The 24,210-nt window shown below is 40.5% G+C and overlaps 2 protein-coding genes across 2 annotated transcripts; one reads left to right on the plus strand and one right to left on the minus strand.

Moving 5' to 3' along the window:
* Window positions 1-1,622: 1,622 nt before the first annotated feature.
* Window positions 1,623-23,099, minus strand: TRAPPC3L (trafficking protein particle complex subunit 3L). Its single transcript, XM_074862337.1, has 5 exons — window positions 23,058-23,099; window positions 19,935-20,032; window positions 16,945-17,044; window positions 2,803-2,988; window positions 1,623-1,754 (listed from the first exon to the last, which is right to left on the minus strand). Exons 1-5 carry the CDS (start codon window positions 23,097-23,099, stop codon window positions 1,635-1,637), a joined length of 546 nt encoding a protein of 181 aa, XP_074718438.1. The 3' UTR covers window positions 1,623-1,634.
* On the plus strand, window positions 3,709-7,630 carry CALHM5 (calcium homeostasis modulator family member 5). Its single transcript, XM_074864753.1, has 2 exons — window positions 3,709-4,273; window positions 7,182-7,630. The coding sequence occupies exons 1-2, from the start codon at window positions 3,734-3,736 to the stop codon at window positions 7,569-7,571; spliced, it is 930 nt and encodes a 309-aa protein (XP_074720854.1). The 5' UTR covers window positions 3,709-3,733; the 3' UTR covers window positions 7,572-7,630.
* Window positions 23,100-24,210: the final 1,111 nt, after the last annotated feature.

A 24,210-nucleotide genomic window follows, 5' to 3' on the forward strand; every position in this document is an offset into this window, starting at 1 on the left:
CAAAGGTGCCACATGCCCATCTCAGCCAGCTGAGCATAACCAGCAAAAACTGCACTGAGGGCTCCTGCACAGGCAGTGAAATCAGGCAAATTCCACAAGACCTTTCAGCCCTGATCAAAAAGAAATATTAAAAACAAATAGGGAGACTTGTTACTGGTTGTAACACATTGTTACATGTTGTAACTAGTTATTGGTAGCAAATAACAGCAGTTGGGCTGAGCCCAAAGCTGGGTAATGAATAGCTTAGCTTTTGTTCTGTACAAAATTGTTCTCTTAAAGTTCCATTACACTGTGCCAGCACTGTATGACACTGCTAAGACAAATGAAGGGAGAAGGATTATCATGAGGATTGTACAGATCTGGTGGGAATGAACCCTGCTGCCCCCAAGGTAAGAGGTGCCCCTCACTTAGCAGGATTAAGAGGTAAACAGACTGAGGGAAAAATAGGAGATGAGGGGTACAAATCACAACAATAAAATCAGAGTTAACTCTGGGCTTCACTGAACTGGGGGTTTGTATTTCAGTTTAAAACAAGCGCTTTGGTTAGAAGAAGGTGAGCTGGCTTCGTGGATAGGGTACTGTGCCAGGATTTGGGTTTTTGTCCAACCCTTACCCAGGTATCTTGCATTATACCAGACAATATTAAACCCTTCCTATAACTCAGGTCTCTGAGAGGCTGCTATTTCTCTACTTTCCAGTCATGTTGTGGTAACAAGTCCACTGCCAAGGGGAAGATGTTCAACAGCCAGTGATGAAGGCCAGGTAAGAACAGACACAACGACCAGCAAACCAGTTGTGTGGCAATCTCTGAACTTTTATTCGAGTTTCCTTAGATGAGTACAGATCCACAGTGACTATACATAAAATACACCATGCTTTGTTCAGTTTAGTCATAAAATCAGTGTTCTTGAAGAGAAGAGTGACTTGAAAAGGCCCATAGGTTGAAGCAACACAAGCATTGCTGCAGTTGTCAGAGTGCTGCAGCCTGATGTATGCGCAGGGCGGAACAAGCAGGCCAGCAAAACCGCATGTGGGGCCAGACAGAGCCATAATGAACCAAACCGGCTCCTGGCACCAGTGAAGCTGCGTCCCTCTCTGGTTTCAAACGGAGCAAGATGCCTGGTGTGGAGGACAATGAATGGCAAATGATTATGCATCAAAATAGGCACCTGACAGCAAGACATTGCATACAGGAGTCACAGCAGATGAATTCATTACTCCTAACTACAAACAGCCAGGGAAATAAAGCACCTGTTAGCAACTATGCTTTGAAACCTTACAGACACTCAAACTGGGAAAAGGTGGTCATGTTTAGTTGAAAACAGTTGGTATCTGAATAAATATTTTGCATCCAGCATGCACTAAATACTGAGATAAAACTTTCATTGAGCTCAAGAGCATGGTTATGTGAGAATGAAGGGCAGGTCATTTTGATCTTTATACTGATACCTGTGTCATTATAACTAACATTGTTCTCCCCCTGCTCTGCCCCCCGTTTGCTGCCTGGCTCTCTGCACCTCTCAAACATGTGACTGGTGCAGTTGGCTCAGCAAAGCCATTTTTACCCTGCATGTCTTCTTCAGAAACAAAAAGCGCATGATATCCCTCAGCAAGCATTTCTCCCAGTATTTTTTTCATTTATTTCTTCTGTGCTTTCTGTCTTCAGCCTTCCTTAAAAATGTAATTCCTATTTCTGTCACAGCATCTCCCTTCAGCCTGTCCTGGAGGAAGGTAACTTCTGCTGGTAAGTGAACCTAGAAAGAATCAGATCTGATCAGTTAAGCAAAGAAATGCCCAGTTTTTCCCCTCCTCCAGTATAAAGAACTTCTCCTCTCTCTCTTACCACAAGGGGACTCCCTTTCTCAGCTTTCATAAGAAATGGATTTCTAGATTGTTTTAAAGTATCTTTCCCAAATGAGTTAATAAAAAGGAAGTTTATATACACTGGAATTTGTATAATACATTACCCTTCATTTGAGTGCTTTGCCTTCTTCCAAGAACTTAAATTGTGTACTTGATGATTTTGTGATCACAAAATTTCCCAGTCATGTACTAATACTTATAATATTTTTGTTAATTCCTCCTATATCAGATACTATAATTCTGAGACTGATGCACATATATAATACTTGTACATCTTTTGCTTTCTTGAAACGTAAGATATATGACGAATTAGACACTGACAGAAAGATAAAGCAGCCCAAAAGTTATCTTTCAAAAAATGCCACAGAAGCTCCACAACTTAGTGACTTTCAAATGATGCCCTTTGTTTACTTTTGTAAAAGTCTTAAATTTAAGAACAAAATTTGTAACGCCATCTGATACACTTCTGATGCTTTTAACATTATACTCATCCACACTTTGTTCTCCCTTTCAGCAGGCACTGCAGTAACCTGAGAATATTATTTATCTTCACATATTTGTAAAGAATCATGGATGGCTATTACCGATTACACCTATGCAGGAAAATGAGATGGGCTCAAGGAGCAGCAAAGTCATCCAGCATGCCCCCCTGGCTTTCCACATTACGTGTTAGCTGGCTGCCCAATCCCACCTGGATTTTGCACCCGAGTCGGCCACGGAAGAGCCAAGCAGGGACAGTGTGGAGGTGAGCCAACCTGTGTGCTTCTCTACCTCTGGATCCAGGATCTGTCTGGCCCTCTTTTATTTAGATATAGACATTTACTCTGAGAGAGGTTAAACACTACTAAATTTCCTTCATTTATCTGAGCAAGTGGTTTTGCTTTCCTGTGCCTCTGCATATTAACAAAGAATGGAGAACACTGATATGCACTTCCTTACCATTTCCAAGGCACCTCGAATCACCCCGCAGAGGAGGTTACAGTAGCAAAGCGATGCTCGTTCTGCTGGCAGCTCCTCCACAAAGTCCACCAGTGGGTTTTTGTCCAGGATTAAGGAGAATTCATTTCCTGCGGCACTACTGCAGCTCACAGTAGGGGTGACCCCGAGGTACATCTTGAAAGCAACCTGCAAAAGGATGAAACTCTGCTGCTTGAATCTGTTGTGTGCAAACAGAGGTGAAACTTTAGGATGCAGCATTCTCATTCTGTAGACCAGCTTTACCCCAAGAAAATAGGGGGAAGGGCCAGACAGGCTGGAAATCAAACTAGATGTCTCTTCTGTGATGAGAGTCAGAGATGTAAATCTGGAGCTATAGGATACTCCAGGGAAGTATGGCAGAAGGCTGCTTATTCTGTCTTTGATGTTCCTACATTTACAACCCCAGAGTGGTTTCACTGTTATCACTGGTCTGCTTTCAGTCATGTCACACTCCCCTGGGACCACTAGCATCTATGTTAAGTCCTTCACTACATTGCCGGCAACTTTGATAATCACAGCTCAAGAACTCCTGCAACTGATGAGTGTGTGTTTTTACTCTGATCTCCATCTGCAGTCACAAAAAGAAACAACCACCCGCCAAGAGTAAGACTGCCAAGACTGCAAACTTGATGATATAGAGCATTGCTTGCTTTCCTTCCACCACCAATGACGTTACTGCAAATGTACAACATCTGCTCTGCTAGTGGAAGGGTCCCCTGTGAGCACGTTTCTCCAGACAGTGACATCACGGTGTTATCTAGACAGGGCGTATGCAGGCAGGCTAGCAGCAGGCTGCTCTTCCTCTGGAGAGCTCTCTCTCCCCTGCTACACCACTACAGACTGCTACAAACAAAGATAAAGTGTCTTTTTACCTCTTTAGTGAGTGTCAAACATGGATGGTTTCCAAGCAATGATGGCATTCTTTATGAACCGGAAAACTGCTGTAGGTTACAGTTTTATGGTGCTGCTGACAATGGGAGGTGAACGTCTGTTTTCTCTTATTGCTTTCAGATGCCCCTGCAGCAATGAAAACTTCAGGTACGGTTTGGCATTTCTCTTCTTCCCAGCTTTTGTTTTGCTAATTATTGGATATTTCATGAATCGCAAGACCTGGAAACTTTTTACAGGCTGCTGGGTGAATCCCAGAAAAGTATTCCCCAGAGGGAATATCTGCCATTTCTTTTACATCTTTGGACAAATCACTTTAAATGCTCTGGTAGCGCCAGTGATGTGGCTTTCTGTGGCTTTGCTCAATGGGACTTTTTATGAATGTGCCATGAGTGGTGTGAAAAATCCTGCCTACCTAAGTGCAGTTTGCCACAGCAAATCTACAAAGTGCTTTGAAGAGCTACACAAGGTAGCCTGTGACAGAGGCTCCATGGTCTTTCCAGAAAGTGATGAACTGAAACGAACTCTTCAAGCACAGTCCCAGGTAAGAAAAATAAATAAAGAGCGTTATGCAGTTTGTACTGTCTCTGTGATTTATCTGTGAAAGATTCCGATGTCAGGTGCTAAGATAAAACTATTGGTTTCAAATAAGCAAAGTTTTGTCATGATGAAGCCTTGCAAAACACAATCAATACACCTGTTAGTTCAGTTTGAGCTGTGCCATACTTCCTGTGGGTCCCCACTGACAGCAGGATCAGTAAGACCAGATAACTTAAATCTTTCTTCCTGAATGAAGATTGCTCTAAGGAGAAAAACACTGGATTGTTTAGGAGGCTGAATTAACAGATGTCACCCCATTAAAGGGGTCTGTCCTATTAAAAAATCCATATCACACTCTCCTATTTTATACCATCATGACAACTGTAATGAAAACTTAGGTCACTAACAGCAGAAAAATACTGGAAAATAAGATTTCTGACAGATTTGTGACTGCTTACATAACATGTTTCTGTTTGTGTTCCTCATGTTAATGATGCCAGATGACAGCATGTTTTTGTCCTACTTGGAGGAAGGAAGAAACGCTAAAATAAAACAAGCAGAACATGCAAAGCTTAGATCGTATTACATTTTACTATATTCGTGTGATACAGTTTTTCTCAGTGCCTTGTAAGGTAAATAAACTCAGAGACAAATAAATCAAAACAAAGGAAAAAAAAAAAAAGAAAAAACAGGCTACAGAAAATGATGGAAAGATGATTGTTAGCAGGAAGGAAAAACACTCTGTGGAGCCAGCAAGTTTTTGTCAAGACAATTTTTTCCATCTGGAACCATTTCCTCCCCAAGAGCTGGTTTTATTTTCAAGTCCTCATGCAAATAGGACTGGAATGCAGATAAAGCCTGCACAGCAGACAAATAATTTTATTTGAGAGTTTTAGAAGGAAATAACAAATACTGCTTAAGACTTTAAGTTGTATGTATAGGAAATACTGAAAGACCAGTGTCTCAGTTTATAGCATGAGAATACAGAGGTTCATTCTCCAAGCTGTAAGAAAGTGAAAAGCTGCTAAAAAGAGCAGTTTCTCAAATACCCACAGAAATCATCAGCCAGTACAAAGTGACTAGACAAATAAAAGAAAGTGAAGCTATTCTTCCATACCAGTCCATAAGAATAATTGTTTGTCAAGCTTCACTGTTTCACATATTTCCCTGAGGAAACTTTCTATATTCTCTCATCTTAATACAGATATTTACTGGCAGTTATTTTTTTAACATCAGTGCAAGAGTTCACATGAGAAAGGTTACAGCTCTCCATATCATCACCACTAAAGCATGGGAAATCAGTTCCAGTTTCTATGGGTCTTGAAACCTAGCAGATTCGTTCCACACTGGAATTTGTTCCACTGTTTGAAAACAAGTAATTTTTTTGCAAATGTTTCACATTGCAGTACAGTAGGTGGCTAAAACTATTGGCTAGGCCAGTGGCACCAGGCATGAAAAAATTGTGTTCACACCTCTGCTCTCCTTAGAGGAGAACATCCCACAATAACAATTTCAAAGCATATTTTTCCACCCTCAGACCTTGCTCTAATCCTGGAAGTAGCTCTTTCTTTTAAAATGTTCTTAACAGAATTTTGTCAAAGTCTGAATTTGCTACAAAAAAAGTTGAGTGATGCTGGAAAAGCATATTTCAGCAAAAACAAAGTTCTCTGAAAACACAACAATGATTTTTAATCAGTGTGTAGATGAATTGAGCTCTATTCCAGTGCCAACACAGACCTGCCAATGCACACGCTATTTCTTCTTTCTCATGCACTCTCCTCCCAGCATTCTCACAGGATTAGGCAAGAAGGTAATTTTAAAGCAGTTTTGACATAAAAAAATATTTTCCACTACAAAGGGCTGATTCATTAAAGACAAAAAAGTTCACAAGAATAGCATAGATTTCACTGAATCTCCTGATAAAAGAATTGGGGATTACTTTTTAAATTTCAGACCATCTTTTATATTTCTGTTACCTAATTAATGCAGTTGTTGGTTTGTTTGGGGTTTTTTTCATTAAAAAGAAGTCTGAAAACAACACATCTAAAAATGGTCACAGTTTAAAAGGTTGATTGAGCTGGGACAAAAGTTACTTACCTTTTTTGGTTTTGTAGTTCATCACAATTCAGAATTGTGTCTTAATCCTGATTTTTCCTTGTGCAATTTTATTTAACGCTTTCAGGAGATAGAAAACCATTTACCATCTAGTGATTGTGATATTTTATTCTCCCTAGGCACTTTTCCCTTTGTGTGACAGAATCCAGTGAGCCAGTCCAAGACACTACATGCCAGATGGTTATAGTTTTTCAATAAACTCTCATCAATATCCTAAGTTACCCAGATGCTACTCCTGATCTCAGGTCCACTGTGTTTTCTGAATAGCTCTATTCAGCCATAACATTATTTGATTGATCACTTAGACCTCTCTTAGACTTTTCTTCATACATAGTCTTGTAGTTGAGGTCTGACTCAAGATCATCTGTCCCTGAACCTGCCATTGCCGTTGCACTGGACATGTCTGTTCAGCTGTTGTTATCTGTGTTCCCTTTGTTGTAAAATAGGATGGGGAGGCAGCCAGACTCTAGTAAAAGCCAACTTTTCTTGAGTGTTTTATCTTCCACTGTAAAAATCAACCAGCTTTTGCCTTCCTGAAAAGAAGACTTCAAAATGAGTGCTACTGAGAAGCCTCAATCCTGACATCTTCTGCTTCCCTTTGGTCCCCATATGGTCACTCCATTAACACCAATGCCAGGCACTGAATGCAAACTGGGATGAGACGCCCGCAGTGGGGTCCCAAGAGGAGCAGCAGGCCCACTGTACAAAGTGTGGTCACTCTGTCAGACACTCTTGATTTAAGTAGCATTTTCACTTGGGCCTTTTTAACCTGAAGCTCCTTTCTTTTGTTTTCCCAGATTTTAGGCTGGTGTGTGATAGCTACCACAGCTCTTCTGTCCCTGCTAACCACTTGCTGTGCCAGCTGCCAGTCGAAAGTCAGCCACCTCCAGCTGCTGTTCTGGAGGGTGTATGCAGAGAAGGAGAAGGAGCAACTGGATCAGATTTTCCAGCTGTATGCCACCAAACTGAGCGAGCGAAACCTGCAGTGCTTTTTTGAGAACAAGGAGCCAGAAGAGTTTCCCCTGCCAGATTTTCAGGAATGGGAAGCTGCTTCCCAGCTCTACTCTTTCAGCAGTAGCAAACAGCATTACAGCACAATTCACAGGCTAGTTGAAGAAGGCCCAAAAGAAATCAAAGTGGAAAGACAGACAGTTCTAGACTTCGTAGACAGAAGGGAAATAAAATAGATCAAATACATTTTCAGCTTTTTAGTATCTTGATAATATAACATACTTCTGGCTGGTTTCATGTCTATGTTTTTTCACAATGGTCTCTTTCTTCTTCATGACATTCTCTCCCAGTTACAAACTTGCTCCAAAAGGATGGAATGAAATTACTTCCCTACATCAGTGAAAAGGCTGCAGTCCTCCATGGCACCCAGGGTTCATGCTCTACTAATGTCACTGGCTCTGGATCAAGAGCTGACAGCAAGAGATGAATATTGACTTCTACAAGAGGGTTTTACCTATACCCTATGTAAAAGGAGCTATAGTATGCTCATCTTACGTAAATCACAGAATCATCTACGTTGGAAAAGACCTTGAAGATAATCCAGTCCAACCATTAACCTGATATTAACAGTTCCCAACTACACCATATCCCTAAGCGCTATGTCACCCCTACTCTTAAACACCTCCAGGGAATGGGGACTCCACCACCTCCCTGCGCAGCCCATTCCAACACCTAACAACCCGTTCTGTAAAGAAATGCTGCCTAATATCCAGTCTAAACCTTCCCTGGTGCAAGTTGGGGCCATTACCTCTTGTCCTATCGCTTGTTACTTGGTTAAAGAGACTCATCCCCAGCTCTCTGCAACCTCCTTTCAGGTAGTTGTAGAGGGCGATGAGGTCTCCCCTCAGCCTCCTCTTCTCCAGACTAAACAACCCCAGTTCCCTCAGCCGCTCCTTGTACGACATGTGCTCCAGACCCTTCACCAGCTTCGTTGCCCTTCTCTGGACACACTCGAGTAATTCAATGTCCTTTTTGTAGTGAGGGGCCCAAAACTGAACACAGGAGTCGAGGTGCAGCCTCACCAGTGCTGAGTACAGGGGTAAGATCACTTCCCTGTCCCTGCTGGCCACGCTATTTCTGATACAAGCCAGGATGCCATTGGCCTTCTTGGCCACCTGGGCACACTGCTGGCTCATGTTCAGCCGGCTGTCAATCAACACCCCCAGGTCCCTCTCTGACTGGCAGCTCTCCAGCCACTCCTCCCCAAGCCTGTAGTGCTGCTGGTGGTTGTTGTGGCCGATTTCCAAGCCATTTGCAGGTACGGTATTGTTTTGAGGCACCAGTGGTCACTCAAGGCACCTCAGTGTCTGCACCCAGAACATCACGGATGGTCACAGTGATCAGCCCTGGTCTTCTAGTCCCTGAGACATCTGCCTGGGACATGGGGCAGTGACCTCCATTGACAGTGAGGTGCCAGGTAATTTTTTAGACAAATCTTACAGCCAAAGTGTAGGGTACCAAGAGCTTGAAACTTTTGTGGTTATGTTAAAAAATAACATGCTATTTTGAAACATAATCAGTAGTTGTTAGTGCTTTGCTACAATAATGAAAATGTATCAGTGATATTTTGCCTCCATAGAGTACTTGGTATTATCTTCTCCAGCTGAGAATTTCTCTTTGTACAGGTGTAAAGCTCCTGTTCTGAGTGGATTTCGGGCACTGGGTGCATCCTGTAGAGCTATGTAACACTGTTTGTACTGGGCCTGCAGCCATTGTATGACAGAGGGCCTGGAAGGAAATTCCACATTTTAAGGCAAGAAAATATTTTTGCAGCAGGCTGATTTTCATTTTTCTGAATATATTAGGAAATTTGTCTGGAGCAAGAGGAACTGTCAGAGAATACAGGTGAGGTGACTGCATGATCAGTGCTTCTGCGCTTCACCCCAGAGCCCTATGCTTTACCTCACCCACTTGGAATTCATCACGTGGCTCTCACACAGGGTGTCCAGAGTCTCTGCTGTCTAAAAGGAGAACAAAATTTCTGCCAAGTTTCTTTCCCTGGGGTGAATGGGCAGGCTTTTATGCAGCATTTTACTGCCAGTCTCCCTGAGACTGCAAAAAATCCTATTTCTCCTCTGCTTGAATCAGGCTCTTAACAACAAACCAGGGTACTCTGCCCAGCTGTTCTCATACTCACTGCACTTCCTCAGCAGAAAAAAATATCTATCTGCATTTACAGACCATCACTCTTTTTAAAAATAAATATCAAGAGCTAATTCCACTGTCTGCTTAGAATTTTCTCTGTGTGTTTTGAAGAATTTGTTGTCTTTGAGCAAACGTTTTAAAGTTTTTTATTCCAGCTGACCCACCCTGCAGCAGACTTAGACATGTTATACGCCTAAACGTACCTGCTGCAGCGGAAAGCAGAGAGGCAACACTGACAAAATGAAAGCCACAACAACAGGTATGTCTGACACCATGTCTGGCATATATGAATTTTTCTCCCCAGGCTCCTCTGCTGGTATAGCAACTATCTAATTCAAGGGTACATGTCCGTTCCCATTTGTCTGCTTTTCTCTCTCTTTATCAGAGATGTCCCAACACCTACTGCCCAGCCCCAACTTGCCTTCTCTCTACATGCAAGGGGAGAGGAGATACCACCTAACAGGATGTCCCCCTGCCTGGGCCAAACTTCCCTTCCCAAAGTCATCTTTCCACCTCCTTCCTCACTAGTACGACAGAAAACCAAAGCAAGTTGGGATGCAAAGGGGAGGATGCTAAGTAGGTCAATGAGCTGATCAAGGAATATGGGAAACAAGTGGGTTGATGGAAGGATGAGATCTCAACCGTGATATAAGAGCTGGGACACAGATGCAAAAGCATAGCTGGCAGAGGTGGGAAGACAGAGAGTTGCCACTTTGGGTGTTTAGCACCCTCTTTTTCATCAGGAGAAAGTTCAAAGCTCTGCACCTGAGTATTCAGGACCACCTGAAAAAGGAGTGTTTCCCAACCTGGCCTCCTCCTTCACTGTGGAGGAGCAAAACCAAGGTGCATTCTCTTCTCCTCATCTTCACCCTGCTTCATGTGTGCAGGTAACTCATGTTGAGAGTGTCTCCACCTCCAAGAGCAGCTGCTGAATACTTAGGGCTGCAACATGTACGTGGCAGGAGCCAAAGTCTCACTCTGACCCTCATTCCCAGGGCTGTGTTACTCTAACTCTGTTGCCTTACCAAAATATTTGTGACTTAATGCAATTGCACGTGGATGCTGGTATGCTACAATAAAAAATAAAAGCCAGTTTGACCCTATGTTTTCAACTGGAGTCTGGTTTTGGCAAATTTAACCCTGCCCTTCAAGCTATCGCAAAAGCTGTTTTATATCAACATTGTCCCTGAAATTTCAGCAGCTACCATGGCAGCTCAGAAAGAGGCGAAGACTACTGTCAACACTATCGAAAACAAACTGGGGAAAAAAAACCCAAACAGCAGAATCAACATCTTCTCTTGGAAAATTTAGATTTTGCATTAACTCTGATGTATATCAAAATACGAGTGCACAAATAAACAGGAAAAATCTGCTCAATTCTCTGTGCTTTGTCCCTCAGTTTACTATTTCTTCTCTGTGAGAACCCAGTTTTCTCATTTAGATTCTCTTAACTCTTTTTCCGCTACACATCTGCTGCTCCATCAAACTTTAAGTCTTTCTTACAAGAACAAAAACTGGTTAACTGTTCTAGGCCCTCATATGCTTTCAACTTAGTTTCAGCTGTACTTTGCATTATGGTATGACAAATCTGCCCAAATTCTATTGTTAAAATTTCCTTTGTAAAAGAGAACTTGCATGGAAACTATGCAAAACCAGTAGCTGGTTTGCAATGAAGCACCAAATTAAGGCAAAACTGCAAAGCTATAAAGTGAAAATTGTAAAAATGTCTCAGCAGAAAAAATAATTTAAGTACATAAATAAGTAATTCCATTAATAGGTATGAACATTGTTTTCGAAACCAGGCTATGACTGGACAGAAATTCCTTTAAAACTACCATACACAACTTCTCAGAGAGTAAAAACAATCTTTCTTTGTGACTCCAAAAGACAGGGAAGTAAAAAGAATGAGCGGTTTTGAAAGTTGCATCCATAAATCTGTCTCATTTCTACCTATATGAAATGGAAGAAAAAAAGAATATCTGTTCTTTTTGAGTACATAGGCTCAGCATCAAAATGACACCCATATAAAGCAAAATCTCTTGAAAATGTTACTTGCAACTCTATGGGATTATATATTGCTTAATGTCAAACAAGAAATCTATGCAGTCAGAATTAAAAATGTACCACTGCCCTTTTTCAAAGTCTTAACCATCTCTTTCAAGCAGCAAGAATAAAATTCATTAACATTTTGATGGTGCTTAAATACAATCTAGAATTACTGAAATAATTAGGAGGCTGCTAACTTATCCCTTTATATACTACTGGAGACTTTTCACTACAAAACATTGTATGCATAAGTAATGTTGCAAAGCAAGAGATAATAGAGACTGTTAAAGAAAATGAAACCATGTTTCAGATAACATAATAACAAGATTAATAAAGGACTAGAATTAATCTGCATAGAAGGGGAAAGGCAGCCAAAATAAAATTTTTGCTAGCATACTTTTCATTCTTAGTACTTTTCCACAGTCAGTGTTTGGGAAGAGCAAGATGCTTTAAAGGTCTTGCCATCTGTTGCTGATTCCATGTGCTCACAAACTTTTCTTTACTGTTTACTGTGCAGCACTTCATATTTCAGTTTACTGTCTACCACTTAGCACAGCAACCTGCTGTATGCATTTCCCTCTCACTGTTGAGATTTCAAAAGCAACATTCACCAGCTTCGTAAATTCTGCCAGCTTCTGTCAGACTTTCAAACTGCCCGTATGTCAATATATAGGGACCTTGTGTGGCAGGACCTCCCAAGGGAAGGAGAATCACATCTCTTGTCCCACAGCTCTGGGTCTGGGGGTGACACGGTTGGATTACCCCAGTGCTGGTGGTCCCCAAGGGCCTCTCTAGAAGCAGCTGCAGAGATATAAATTTGCTGCATTCATGGGATACTGAGCTTCCACCATAAAGCCCATCTCTCCAGCCACTGCTTTTCAGGGATATATCCTTAGGCACAGCACTGTATTAACACAGCTATGGAGCTTGTGAGCTCACTGTGGACCAGAGGTCACGGCCCAGTGGCTCCCACCTGTAGCACACACAGACACCTCCTGGGGCATGGTGACTTTGAGCTATAGAAGGTAACATTGTTCTAGCATTAGATCTAAATCCAGAAACTATTTTTTATTTGCACCTCTTTTGATCAGATCAATGATGCTAGAGGTCTTGTGAGAAGGAATTGAAGTAAGAATTAGATTTTGTAGGATTATAGAGCAAAATTATCACCCTCACTTCAAAAGCAATCCTCAGTTATAATTAGATCCAACTTCTGAATCCAGCCTTGGACATTACTTCTTCAGCTGAGCTTTGTTTCCTCAGCTGGTTTCCATTTTCTTATCCCAATTTGCCAGTGAGCAGAAAGACTACTTTTACATGGCCTGCTTTATCTTTTGTTATTCTACCCTGACTGTAACCATGCAAAGTCACAGCACCAACATGAGAAGTCAATGAGCACCATGGGAACTCAGTGTAGAAGGACTCACTTTGACCTATCATCAAAGCTTGTTGGCCCTTCTCCAGTCCAGTATAAACTAGCAGTAAATTCCAGGCTTTGCAGTCTCAACACATAGTTGAAGTTTTAAGCCCTCAGTCACTGCCTTAGGTGCATCTTTCCTTCAGTATTTATTTCTTAATATGGCAAACTGGCTCTGTACTCCTCATTTTATGTTTTTTCATTTGCTTAACCTCTTTCCATTTCCACAGGGAATACCCAGAGCCTAATCTTACAGACTTCTCCTTTGCTTTCCAAAGGACTGCATGATAACAGCTATGTTTACAGGAAGTTTGGCTCTAACTACTTGAACTGCTGAACTGCCTTAATTACTTTAACTTTGAACTGGTTTTACTCTATATGCCCACCCTCAAACAGATTTCTACCTCAGAAGCGTTAGTGCAGTTAAATATTTAAGTACCTTCTCCTGGCTGAGAACACTACTGCTGAAGAGTTAAAGAGATCATGTAAACAGCTGTGTAATTCTGAACTGATAACTTTAATAGTGTATTTGCAGTTACTTGCTGGGTCATTTTACATATGCTTTGTTGATATGTGCCTCCGACAAATGTGCTTGGAGACTATTTAAAAAATGTTTTGCCAAAGAAATGTGAAAATGCTTTCCATATCACATTTTGCCTCAGAAAGGTTACACTCCTACTACAGAACTCCTTTTTTAGTTTGCTAAAAATAGTCTTTTCAAGAGACTGTGTGCTTTAAAGTTTGTTCTAATCTTTCCAAGTGATTTTATTTCTCTCAGCAAGTCTCTTTTGAACTAAAACCTGCAGAGAAATAGTGTCTTCTTCCTTACTTTGATGGTTAATTTCACACTGTATTTTGTTGAATCCCCTGTACTTAAGAATGATGGTTCATCTGCACTAAAGCATTTGTAAATAAGGGAACCATGAGTAATAAGACCCAGAAAACCAGATATCTGGCATATATGTGAAAATCCAGACAAAATAAAATACAAATACCACCCAAAGAATAACATAAAAGTGAACAAAACCATGATTTTGCAGCCTGGTATCATTCTTTTAAAGAGACAGTGTATTTTAATACGGTGATTGAAATGCTGCTTGTCTCATGGTTTTCATTCAGCTGCTCTCACTGTCTCCAGTGGATGTCCTGCCTGGTTCAGCTCCTCCAAAGGAGGAGCTTTGTTACACATCATCCTGATCTGAGACTCCAAAATACACTTTACTTCAGGAAGAAATTTAGTTTCCACTCTTCTATGAGCTAATGGGATCTGGCTGGTTTTTAGTAATGTCACCTGCTTCTGCTTTAAACTTTGGCAGATCACGGTGTATGTGTGTGTTGTGCCTATGTGCACTTTATGGCCCTACCAGCAACAGCAAGTGCAGAGGTCCTTTCTGTATTTCTGTAACAGCCATCAGTTTCTCTATGACAAGCATTTTGGAGTGATAACTTCTGTCCCTCCATTTCAGTCAGATGTAACGTAGGTATTTCTGACATGGTTAATGTGAGCAGGATCACACATCATCTGATAACATCATATGGTTATGTGCGGAAGAATGGCAAGGAGATAGGCAATGGAGGTCAATACAGCTGTTTCCCAGATTCTTTATAATAAATCCCTTTATGCTCTGTTAAGGCAACAGAGATTTCTATTTCACATTGTAGCATATTGTTGCTTATGTTGTCCTTGGCTGGGTTTCTCCATATGTGTCCACCTGCAAGGCTATCCACTAGCCATTGTGTCACCTAGATTTACTGTGCATGCACATTCTTACATAAAAACTTCATGAGCCCACACCATTGCTCCGCAGTGCCTTGGACCTCCCCACTTGCTGTTTACCTCACTTGGGTAACTGTTGGGGAACCCCTGCTGGGACGCCGAGATAATAAAAGCCTTTTGATCATCTTTGCGTGTATTGTTTGTGTATCCGACCCTGCTTGGGTCCCGTAAGGTGTCACTGCTGGCAGAGGCCAGTCCAGTGTCGCTGCCTGGATCAAACATCCATGTACACTTTGAACCAAGATACTCCTGTATAACCAGCACATACTGGTGCACTGTATAGAAAGCCTGCTCTTTCCCAGTTCTTCAGCCAGCAGTTAAACATAATAATGTTCACATTTAGTTGATGCTGCTGGTAATTCTCAAGCAATCAAAAAGTCTGTCAGGCATATTTTTGTCTCCTCAAATGAGCCAGTGGAAATGAGTCTCAGTTCAATTAACTGATGCCCTGATCTCTCCTCTTAAAACAAATGACTACCTAGCAAACAGTTCTTTGTTATAAAGTGTGGTTAATTTTTGCCATTGGGAAAGCCCAGGCATATCTTCACTGGTAACACTTCATAGCTGAAAATCATACAGGATAAAAGGGATCATTCGCCATTACCTGAGCAGGTATTAGTCTGAGCTAACTCAATATTTACAGTGACTCAGCAGTCTAAAGGGGCTGGATGTCCTATGGATTTCTCTTTAAGCTTCCCCAGGAAATCTGACTTGCCCATGAGGGCAAAAGTACATCTTTAGAAGCCTGTGTATTGCCACTTAATTTTCTCCTAGGTCTTTCTTGTCTGACAGTAGTGTGAAAGACTAATCAATAAAAGGGAAATTTCCATCAAAGAAGGCAAAAGTAACCACTCTGATTCTATCTTTTTGATTTTATTATTAGAATTGTGGGTAGTGAGGAAAATGTTCCTCTCATTTTCCTTTCTTACAGTTCTCTGCCGACTCTTCCTTTTGCAGAAAATTCTGCAGTTTATTCCTAATATTATCAATTTAAGGTTAAAAAACATCTAAAATAATTATGGAGATGCTGAGGAGATTCAGATGGAAGGAGTAAGAATATCAAATTTTAAGATCCATATGAGATGGTTAAGGTTTATGTTCCTAGAAAAAGGAAAAAAGTGAGGGAATATATGATTTGAAGTTTGTTAAAACTGGATCATTTTTTGTTGTTTGCTGCATTCTCTGGCAAGAGTAGAAGAAATCAGCTTAAGCTGCAACAAACAAAAAGAAACTTTTTAATTCTTCTAATGGCAAAACACCTCATAGGCTACTAGAAATTGAAGAATTTTAATTTCAGCTTAGCAACTGACTTTAAGGTCAGTTTAGGTCGCGGGTTGGCAGCCTTTCACAGGTGATATCCCATTTTCTGTCCTCAACTCAGATATAACACTATACCCATGTGAACCAATTCTGTGGTTCTGACAACCCTTTGTGGTAAACTTACCACTGTGGGTTTGTCAAGACCATCCGCAAAAGTCTTATCTCACTAAACATCACATTTTTTTGTTCTGTTGAATGTTGGTTTTTTTCCCAGCCTGACGTAGCACTATGTGTCCTGGTTCAGCTAGGATAGGGTTAAGTTTCCCCAGCAGTGGGGGGAAGCTCTAGCCGGGTTATTCAATACCATGCTGACGTCACCTCCTGGCGCCCAAGCGCGGGAGAGTCGGTGAACGCGTGTGTTATGCCATCTCTCTGTTCTCACTGCTGTATTGGTAGATATCTTGCTCTGTTCATTGTTATTACTGTTATTGTTATTGTTGTTGTTTGTTGTGTCGCTGTTGCACTGCTGTATTAAACCTCTCCTTATCTCAGCCCCGGGGCTTTGTATTTCACTCCCTTTGTGGGGGAGGGGCAGCAGCCACATGGTCTCGGACCCCGGCAGGGACTAAACCACCACACTATGCTACAGAGGTAGAAACTGGTGTCTCCTCTCAAGGCCAATCTCTGTGAGCTACTAGTTGATATGAAGTTGTAGATAAGGAAAATGCTGTACTTCACCCAATGGAAGCATGGGTGTGATTGTGGAGATGAGTGGTTTTTGATAAGACAATTATGATATAGCAGAAAATGTAGGTAACTGTTCTGGAGCAAACTGATAGAGGAGGAGGGAAAAGCTAAGACCATTGAAGCTGATGAAGCTCTAGAGAATGTAAATCTTATTTACCTGTGCAATCATGTCTGCAGTTTCAGAATAACTGCGGCACTTTTTCATGGCTGAACGAGCTAAAAAATCATCAATCAGCCTTACACCAATGCCATATCCCCTGAGGAGAAAACAAAGAACATTAACATTCAAAATAGGGAACTTCTTTCCACTTACCATCTCCCTAACCTGTCTCTTGTGCTTTCTCAGCAAAACAGCTGCATGTTCCTACATGAATGGCTTTGAGGACAACAGATTTTGCTGGTCTAGATTCTTCTTCCTACCACATTTTGCAGCACAGTGGGATTGCTGTTCATGTAGTCATTTAAGGAATCATACTCCTTTAAGCACAATACTCCTGGCAAGGACAATATGAATGTTGTTTATATACACACTGTCTAGATATACATTTATATTTACACATATAAATAAATATTAGATGTTAGATATATGAGTACAATGTATGAATAATATACAAATAATACACCTGATTAATATTGCTTTGTCACTAAAAATAGGACAGGGTGACAGAGCACAGGATTTTCTTCATTCCTCTCTGATTCCCAGAGTTCATCTCACACTGTCTCTGTCAAGGAGAACAAAGCAACTGCCCCTTCAGGTCGCAGCATTCACCTCTGGGCTGGTACGGAGTTCAGCAAATCCTGGGCAACCTCATCGCAGCGTTCAGGTGCCAGGAAAACCCACAGGAAATGGACTCACACCTGATCTCTTTCACTTTATCCTCTTATCTCTTCACCTCATTTTTCATTCTTCCTCCACAATTGCCTCTTTGTCTTTTTTCTAACCTGTTCTCTCCATCTACTAGTTGCAGAAACAATCCAAATTTGCTAGTTAATATACAGTTTCAGTATAACACCATCTTCATTTTGTATTTAAAACACTACGGTTTCAGAGAAATTAAATAAAAAAGGATGGAAGTTAATGGAATTCTTTTATAAAACAAATATTCATGCCTAGCTCTCACATATTAACAAAGGTCAGTAACTACAGTGTGCAAAATAACTATGCCTCCAAGCATTTTTTGAAACAGGGAAAGAGATTGACACAAATGTTATCAAAGAATGTGAATTCAACTCAGAAATGTTTCTAGGGAATTTTTCATTTCCATTTACGTGGATGTTGGCAGTCTCTGCCTGTTTGTCAGAGGCACCCTCAGTGAAGCAGCCTGAACTCGATGGATTTTCTTACTGATTTTGTACCATGTATTTGAAAAGAAGCCAAAAACTGATCTGATGTCTAATGTGATGACAGGATCAAAAAGTGGTTTTGGCATCATGAAGTTTAAAATTGCAGTATGTCATGCATCAGAAAACAGTGAAATATTTATTTATTGCCTAAGTATCAATATCAGTAATGTTGGTAAATATGTCATCAGCAGTTATCAAGTCATTTATTGGTGATGTACATGACTACTTAGATCCTTTTCAACTTTTATGCCTTAGATTTGCAAAGTCAAATGAATAATAAATCAACAAGTGGCTATTTGGCAACTGTACAATGAAAAACATCATTCTCACTATGGATTATATATGTACTAATATATAGACAGAGATCTAAGAATACTGTTCCCAGTTGTCACAGGTCTGCTAAACTCTAAGGTTCCTTCCTCGAGCTGAGCTGTTTTCATCTTCACAGAAGTAAAGATGGCCATACTGTTTTAATTAAACCTGTCATTATTTTATCAAGTCTTTATCAAGAGAAAAACAAAAAGATTTTATAAAACCAGCTACAATAATGAAAACACAAGAAGCAAAATATGTCTCCACATCTTCCAAAATTACCGTTTAGTAACTTCTATCATAGCATCAGAAATAAGTCTAAACTTCTTAAATGTATGATTTTCATCAGAGCTGAATGAGGGATTAATATCAAAAAAATACCCAAGGGATGTTGCCCCTTGTTAGTCAGTGAATAAATTATTTTTCCTTTTCCCAATCAATAATATTTTTTCTCATTTCCATTGCTAGCTATTGGACTATAGCTTGTTTGCAAGCTTTCAGATTAATAGTAAAGTGGTTAGGTATTCTGTCCACTGTGATTGTTGTAAATCCATTTTGCATGTCTGTTTTGCCTGAAAACACAGGCCTTATTCTTCTGCTGAAGGTATTAGTATATCTTCTTGTTAACCAGCTCAAAAGTTGTTTCTTGCTTATTTTCTCTGATATTATTATTTTTATGGTGATAACGCCTAGGAATCTCAGTCAGGATGGCAGGCTCCTATAAACATAGGAGCTTCATCTTCCAAAGAGGTTATCCATGTAAAAATCAGTTCCTCGTTAACCACCTGTGCCATCTCACTCATGGCTCTATGGGCTTTTAAAGGCGAGAGGCCTGTCTGTCCCTAACCCAGGGAGTGGGGAAGACAGACAGGCCTCAGGGGACAATTCAGAGCTCCCAAATCAGACACCTGAATTACACCCCTGGGGAAGGTGACTGACTACAAAAAGATTCTGCCTATTGACTGAGTCACCTAAGCCAAGTCCCTACAACCTGGAGTTGTGACTACTTCTTAGCTGTCCAAGTCACAAAACCACAGTGTTGCTAGATGAGGGGGAGGCACAAGAAGGCCACAGAAAGGCATGTTAACGAGAAAACACCTGTAAAAAAGAAAAAGCTTGTCTAGTTTGAAATAACATGGGTATGAAGAAATAGGAGAGTTAACATGGAAGTTGAAAATGAATACATGGAAATAGGAGACAAAAATTAGAATTTTATATTATTAGTTAGCTTAACAAAGGACCAATAAGAAACAAGTGTAAGCTGTCAAAACAACCCTCACACTTTTCTTCTGAGAATGCAAAAGCTGATTGTTGATCTTCATTCACGATTACTGTTATTTCTGTTAACAGAATATTGAACCTTATCCCCATAATCTCTGCAATTCTAGACAGTGCTGGAACTCCTATGATAACAGACATAAAGCTGAAAGGTAACAGACAGGTGGAAAAATAGCATTATCGATAAAGTTGATCATTTAAAGCAGTACTTACATTCTATCTAAACAGGTGTTGACATCTTCATCTTTTTCATAGTCCTTGCACAGCTGGGCTACCAAGGCCCCATATGTCAGTACAAAAAGTTCTCCGCTCTGCCAGAAAAGGTGGAAAGGGAAAATGAAGCAAACTAGAATCAAACATTTTCACACTTTTAGGCTTCTACTGTATTAAAAGCAAGCAAAAATAACATTTCCATTGTCCATGGATGTGTAATCACTGAAATCCACAATTCAAGTGTGACAGTCTGACTTGATCATCACCTGAGTCTCTGTGTAGGGATTTTGCTTGTCAGAAATACCGTTTCTTGGGATACAGCTACTTTCATCAGGTACATTCTTGCATCCAAGATTAATGATAAGTTTTTAGTTGCAGGAGAATAATTGAGGCAATGAGCTATTAGTCCTTTTACAACAGGAACAACAGTATATACACTGCAATTCCAGTTCCTTCACAAACGTGTGGTTGATCTGATTCAGTTCATCAGCGTCTTTGCCCCCACCAAAAAAAAAAAAAAAAAAAAAAAACATTAGCTCAGAATAATGAAAAAATACTGTAATTCAACACAAGTGTAAAGAATAACAAGCAAAGTAGAAAAGAATCAGCCCCATTGAGATTTCCCCTTCTTTATCAGACTTTACAAGTCTGAATCACTATCAATACTAGTTCTCCAAATGCCTGTGGACAATCTCACTGTGACATTATTTCTGTATCTTAATACAGAAGACATGGTGGGTATGGCTCCACCAGATGAGCAAGGTGAAGGGGATGGATGAGGATTACAGCCACCTGCCCAAGGAGCATGGAGAGCAACTGAAGAGGTCAAAGGCATATACTTGCACAGATCCTGTCACAAGTACTAGTCTGGGTTCTTCAGCTGTGCACCAACCTAGAGGAAAGTCTTCCTCCCTCCCTCCCCTGCCAGATCACTCTGTGGCACTGCAGAATTGACTATATTTAGCAGGAGTAGCAGCTGGCCTTTAGGGGAGAAACTCGGTTGACTCTCACTAAACTTCTTGGACAGGAATTAATTAAAGAAAGTACTATAGGCCTGTGTCATGTAGGCAGACTAGTGGTGCTTTTTGTTTATAGCTTGTGGAAAAATAATAGTGAATGCCAATAAAAACAATAAAACAAATCACACAAGGAAAGGAAGAATGGCTTCCTTTTCCTGCTTCCGTTGCATCAAAAGCTCAGAGTTTAATCAATGATCCCATTTTAACAAGTCACTGTTCAAAATCTTAAGGAGCATGGAACCATTTCCTAAACTTGCCTTGGTGATAACTCCTGATTACAATAATATTGCACATTGACAAATTCCCATTAACAAGTTTTTAATGGAGTAAATGGATATCATACAGGTTCTGTATTGTTCTAGTCTCAGCAAAAAGTCTGTGCTGTAGTAAGACAAATACTGTAGAGAAACTTAAGCATGCTATATCAACATAATTATATTTATCAGTCACTTTTGCAATCAGTTGGAGTATTTTTCCCATAAACATATGTATATTAACTTTATATTATAGTCTCTTTTTTTCAGTGCAGATCTCTGTCATCTTTTCAGAAATTGGCACAACCTCCAGTGCTCCAACTCCTAGCAAAAATCACCATTAACCATCCAGACAGCCCTAAGGCTCCAAGTTCCTGAAGAAAGACTTGAGTGGAATTGAACCATCCAACAAAGAACAGAGATCGCTTTCTCTCTGTGTTTCATTTAATGACTATCTAACCACAGAGGCACATAAACTTACCTGGCATTTTTATCTTTTACCATAACTCTCTCTAAGCACTTAGACCTCTGCTTCTGAACAGACCCCAGTCTCAGGAACTTTATCCTCATCTTTCCTAAATCTGTTCAGAATCTCAGCACTAGGGATAAAGTAAAAAAATGCAGTTAAGTGGCCAGTGAGCGAGACAGTCACTTTGGTTTTGTTACCAGTCTTTTACAGTTGTGTATGTTCTCTCTTCCTTACTAGCAACTTCCTCTCTCTTCAGTTTGTTATACATATGTATACATATATACTTGGGTCATAACTATACTTTTAGATGCAAACATATTCTCTTCAAGACACAATACTAGTGGTGGATTTTCAAACCACTGTGGCTTTATTTCTGCATTATGGAACTTTGGTTTTTTGGACTTGTCATAAAATATTCCTAAACAGTTAGAAATTTTTAACCACAGATAGAGATTCTGAGGAAACTTTCTATCTAAATTTTTTGTATTTAGACACACCACTGCCAGAGAACAAGAAGGAGAATAACAGGTATCTTTAATGGCACGAAATACTGCTTTTTCGTGACCATGAAGTTTAAGAAGGCCTCTTAGGAAAATCTCACATGCAACATATTTAAAATAACTGCTGGAGCTTTAGGAGAATGTGCATGAAGTGCAGAAAAAGAAGGAAGTTTTGGTCAATGTAACTTCTACTTGATAGAATTCTGTGCTATGTGATCAATGCTCAAAGCCAACATTCAAAGACAATGGTTACAGTTTTACCAGTTTCCCCAAGAATCAGATTTTGGCCTTAAAGCCAGATGTTGAGATCCTGTGATGGTGCACTCCCTGTGCATAGAAAAATTGCAACATTAGGAGGATGAAGAAGGATCCCTGCTCATGCAACATAACCCCCAAAAGAAGACATGGTCTGGTACGCAGAAGGCACACAGTGGGTACCAGATATACTGTTCATGAGCTAGAGATGTGGCCAGTGCAGCTTTTTTTCTCCAAAACAAGAACAGTGTTGGCCTCAAGGATCCATGTTGAGGGCAGGACCACCTGAAAATCATTTCATGTCACAGGCAAGGTAGCGAGATAGACATGAAGGCTCCTAGAGCAAATCTCAGTATTACTGCTGAGTCAAACAGACTCCAAGTTCTGTGGAGAGGCTTTTTTATGTCAATGCTTAATAGATGTCAGCTTGTGGGCAGCTTACAAGGGGGTCCCACAGTAGCCATAAATGCTGTCAGCGCTTCTGTTCTCATGCTGGCAGACTCATCCCCATCCTTTCAGTACTTTGAGGGTATTCAGAAACATGACTGTATAAAACACAACAATACAATAACAGCTTATTCTTACTCCATGCACAATTTTAATCGCACATTACAAAAATGTCTTACTATTTTGTGGTTCTCCTGCTTTCTTCCCGGTGGGCGAGACATGTTGCTTGTGTAACACCTGACGTACTTGATTGTCAGTTTATGTCTTGTCTTCCTCAAGCAGCACAGTTTTCTCTCAATCACTGTATTTCCTCTTTCCCTTCTCTAAAGTTTTCTCCTCTCTGCTCTTCTGCCTTTTGCATGAGATGTGTTTGCTGCAATCTGTAAAGCTGCTAATGCTCCTCCTATTGTGTACCAAGCCCTTTGGGAGGAATTTGACCGGCAACAGATCTGTCCCTGTATACAACATAAATAAGCACTCCATCCATAAGAATGATTTGTAATCAAATACACAGCAAACAGCCATGAGAAGTCAAACAGGGCAGCCCCAAGAGATTCACAGGTCTTAAGTTTTTAGGGACAGCAAATTAATTCTGTTGTTTGTCTCAGATTTTGGTGTTTGGAGGGTTAAAAAAAGCTCCCTCTCTGAGGAAAAAAAACCACAGTTGCAAGATACTGCTGCATAAGGTAATAAAAAATTGATCATTTTCAATTCGAAGGAGTGAGTCTTTTGTCAGCTCTGACTGCTTTAGTCTGGTGAGTTCATGTCTGCCAAGGCAGCAGCAGTATGGGTTACAAAGCACCACTACCACCATGTTTCTGCAAAGCTATCAGGACACATCTAGAGCACCCAGATTCCCAGAGGAATAAACTGTGGACCTGCTACAGCTGCCAGCTTGTGCAAGTGGCGCTCTCCTTAATGGTGTTTCTAGGGGATCTTACGTCATTCTTAACCTGTGATAACCCCTATTTGTAAACATCCCTGCTATGAACATCCAGGAAGGTTCATCTTATTTTTTTGTTTTCCCCTGAGGTAAATTTGGCCTATTCTCTTAGTTTACATTTGCAGTAAATTTAGGCAACGGTCACTAGTGAATTTAGAAATTAATCAGATAGCTGTCTTTCCTTTTAGGACTTATCTCTGCATATATTCCCACTGAGTCTTCTCAGGAAAGGAAGTAAAAATACATGGCCTCATCTGAATGCTATGCTGTTATAAAATTTCAATTAATTGATTCAGTGCTAGAGTAAAATCACAGGTACTTACTACTCCAGATACACAGAAAGCAGCAGATGTGATTCATTGGGGATAAGAAGGATTCATTTACTTTAA

The sequence above is a fragment of the Strix uralensis genome, chromosome 3, assembly GCF_047716275.1.
Source record: "Strix uralensis isolate ZFMK-TIS-50842 chromosome 3, bStrUra1, whole genome shotgun sequence".
In the NCBI taxonomy this organism is placed as follows: domain Eukaryota; kingdom Metazoa; phylum Chordata; class Aves; order Strigiformes; family Strigidae; genus Strix; species Strix uralensis.

Bases quoted from the DNA above. Each gene is read 5' to 3' on its own strand.
- TRAPPC3L (XM_074862337.1), bottom strand. From the start codon at position 23,099: ATGTCTCGCCCACCGGGAAGAAAGCAGGAGAACCACAAAATA. The intron at 2,989-16,944 runs GTAAATAAGATT...ATCCTTTTGCAG, and splicing joins CTGCAGACATGATTGCACAG to GTTGCTTTCAAGATGTACCT. The intron at 1,755-2,802 runs GTAAGGAAGTGC...GATTCTTTCTAG, and splicing joins TTCGAGGTGCCTTGGAAATG to GTTCACTTACCAGCAGAAGT.
- CALHM5 (XM_074864753.1), top strand. From the start codon at position 3,734: ATGGATGGTTTCCAAGCAATGATGGCATTCTTTATGAACCGGAAAACT. The intron at 4,274-7,181 runs GTAAGAAAAATA...TTGTTTTCCCAG, and splicing joins CTCTTCAAGCACAGTCCCAG to ATTTTAGGCTGGTGTGTGAT.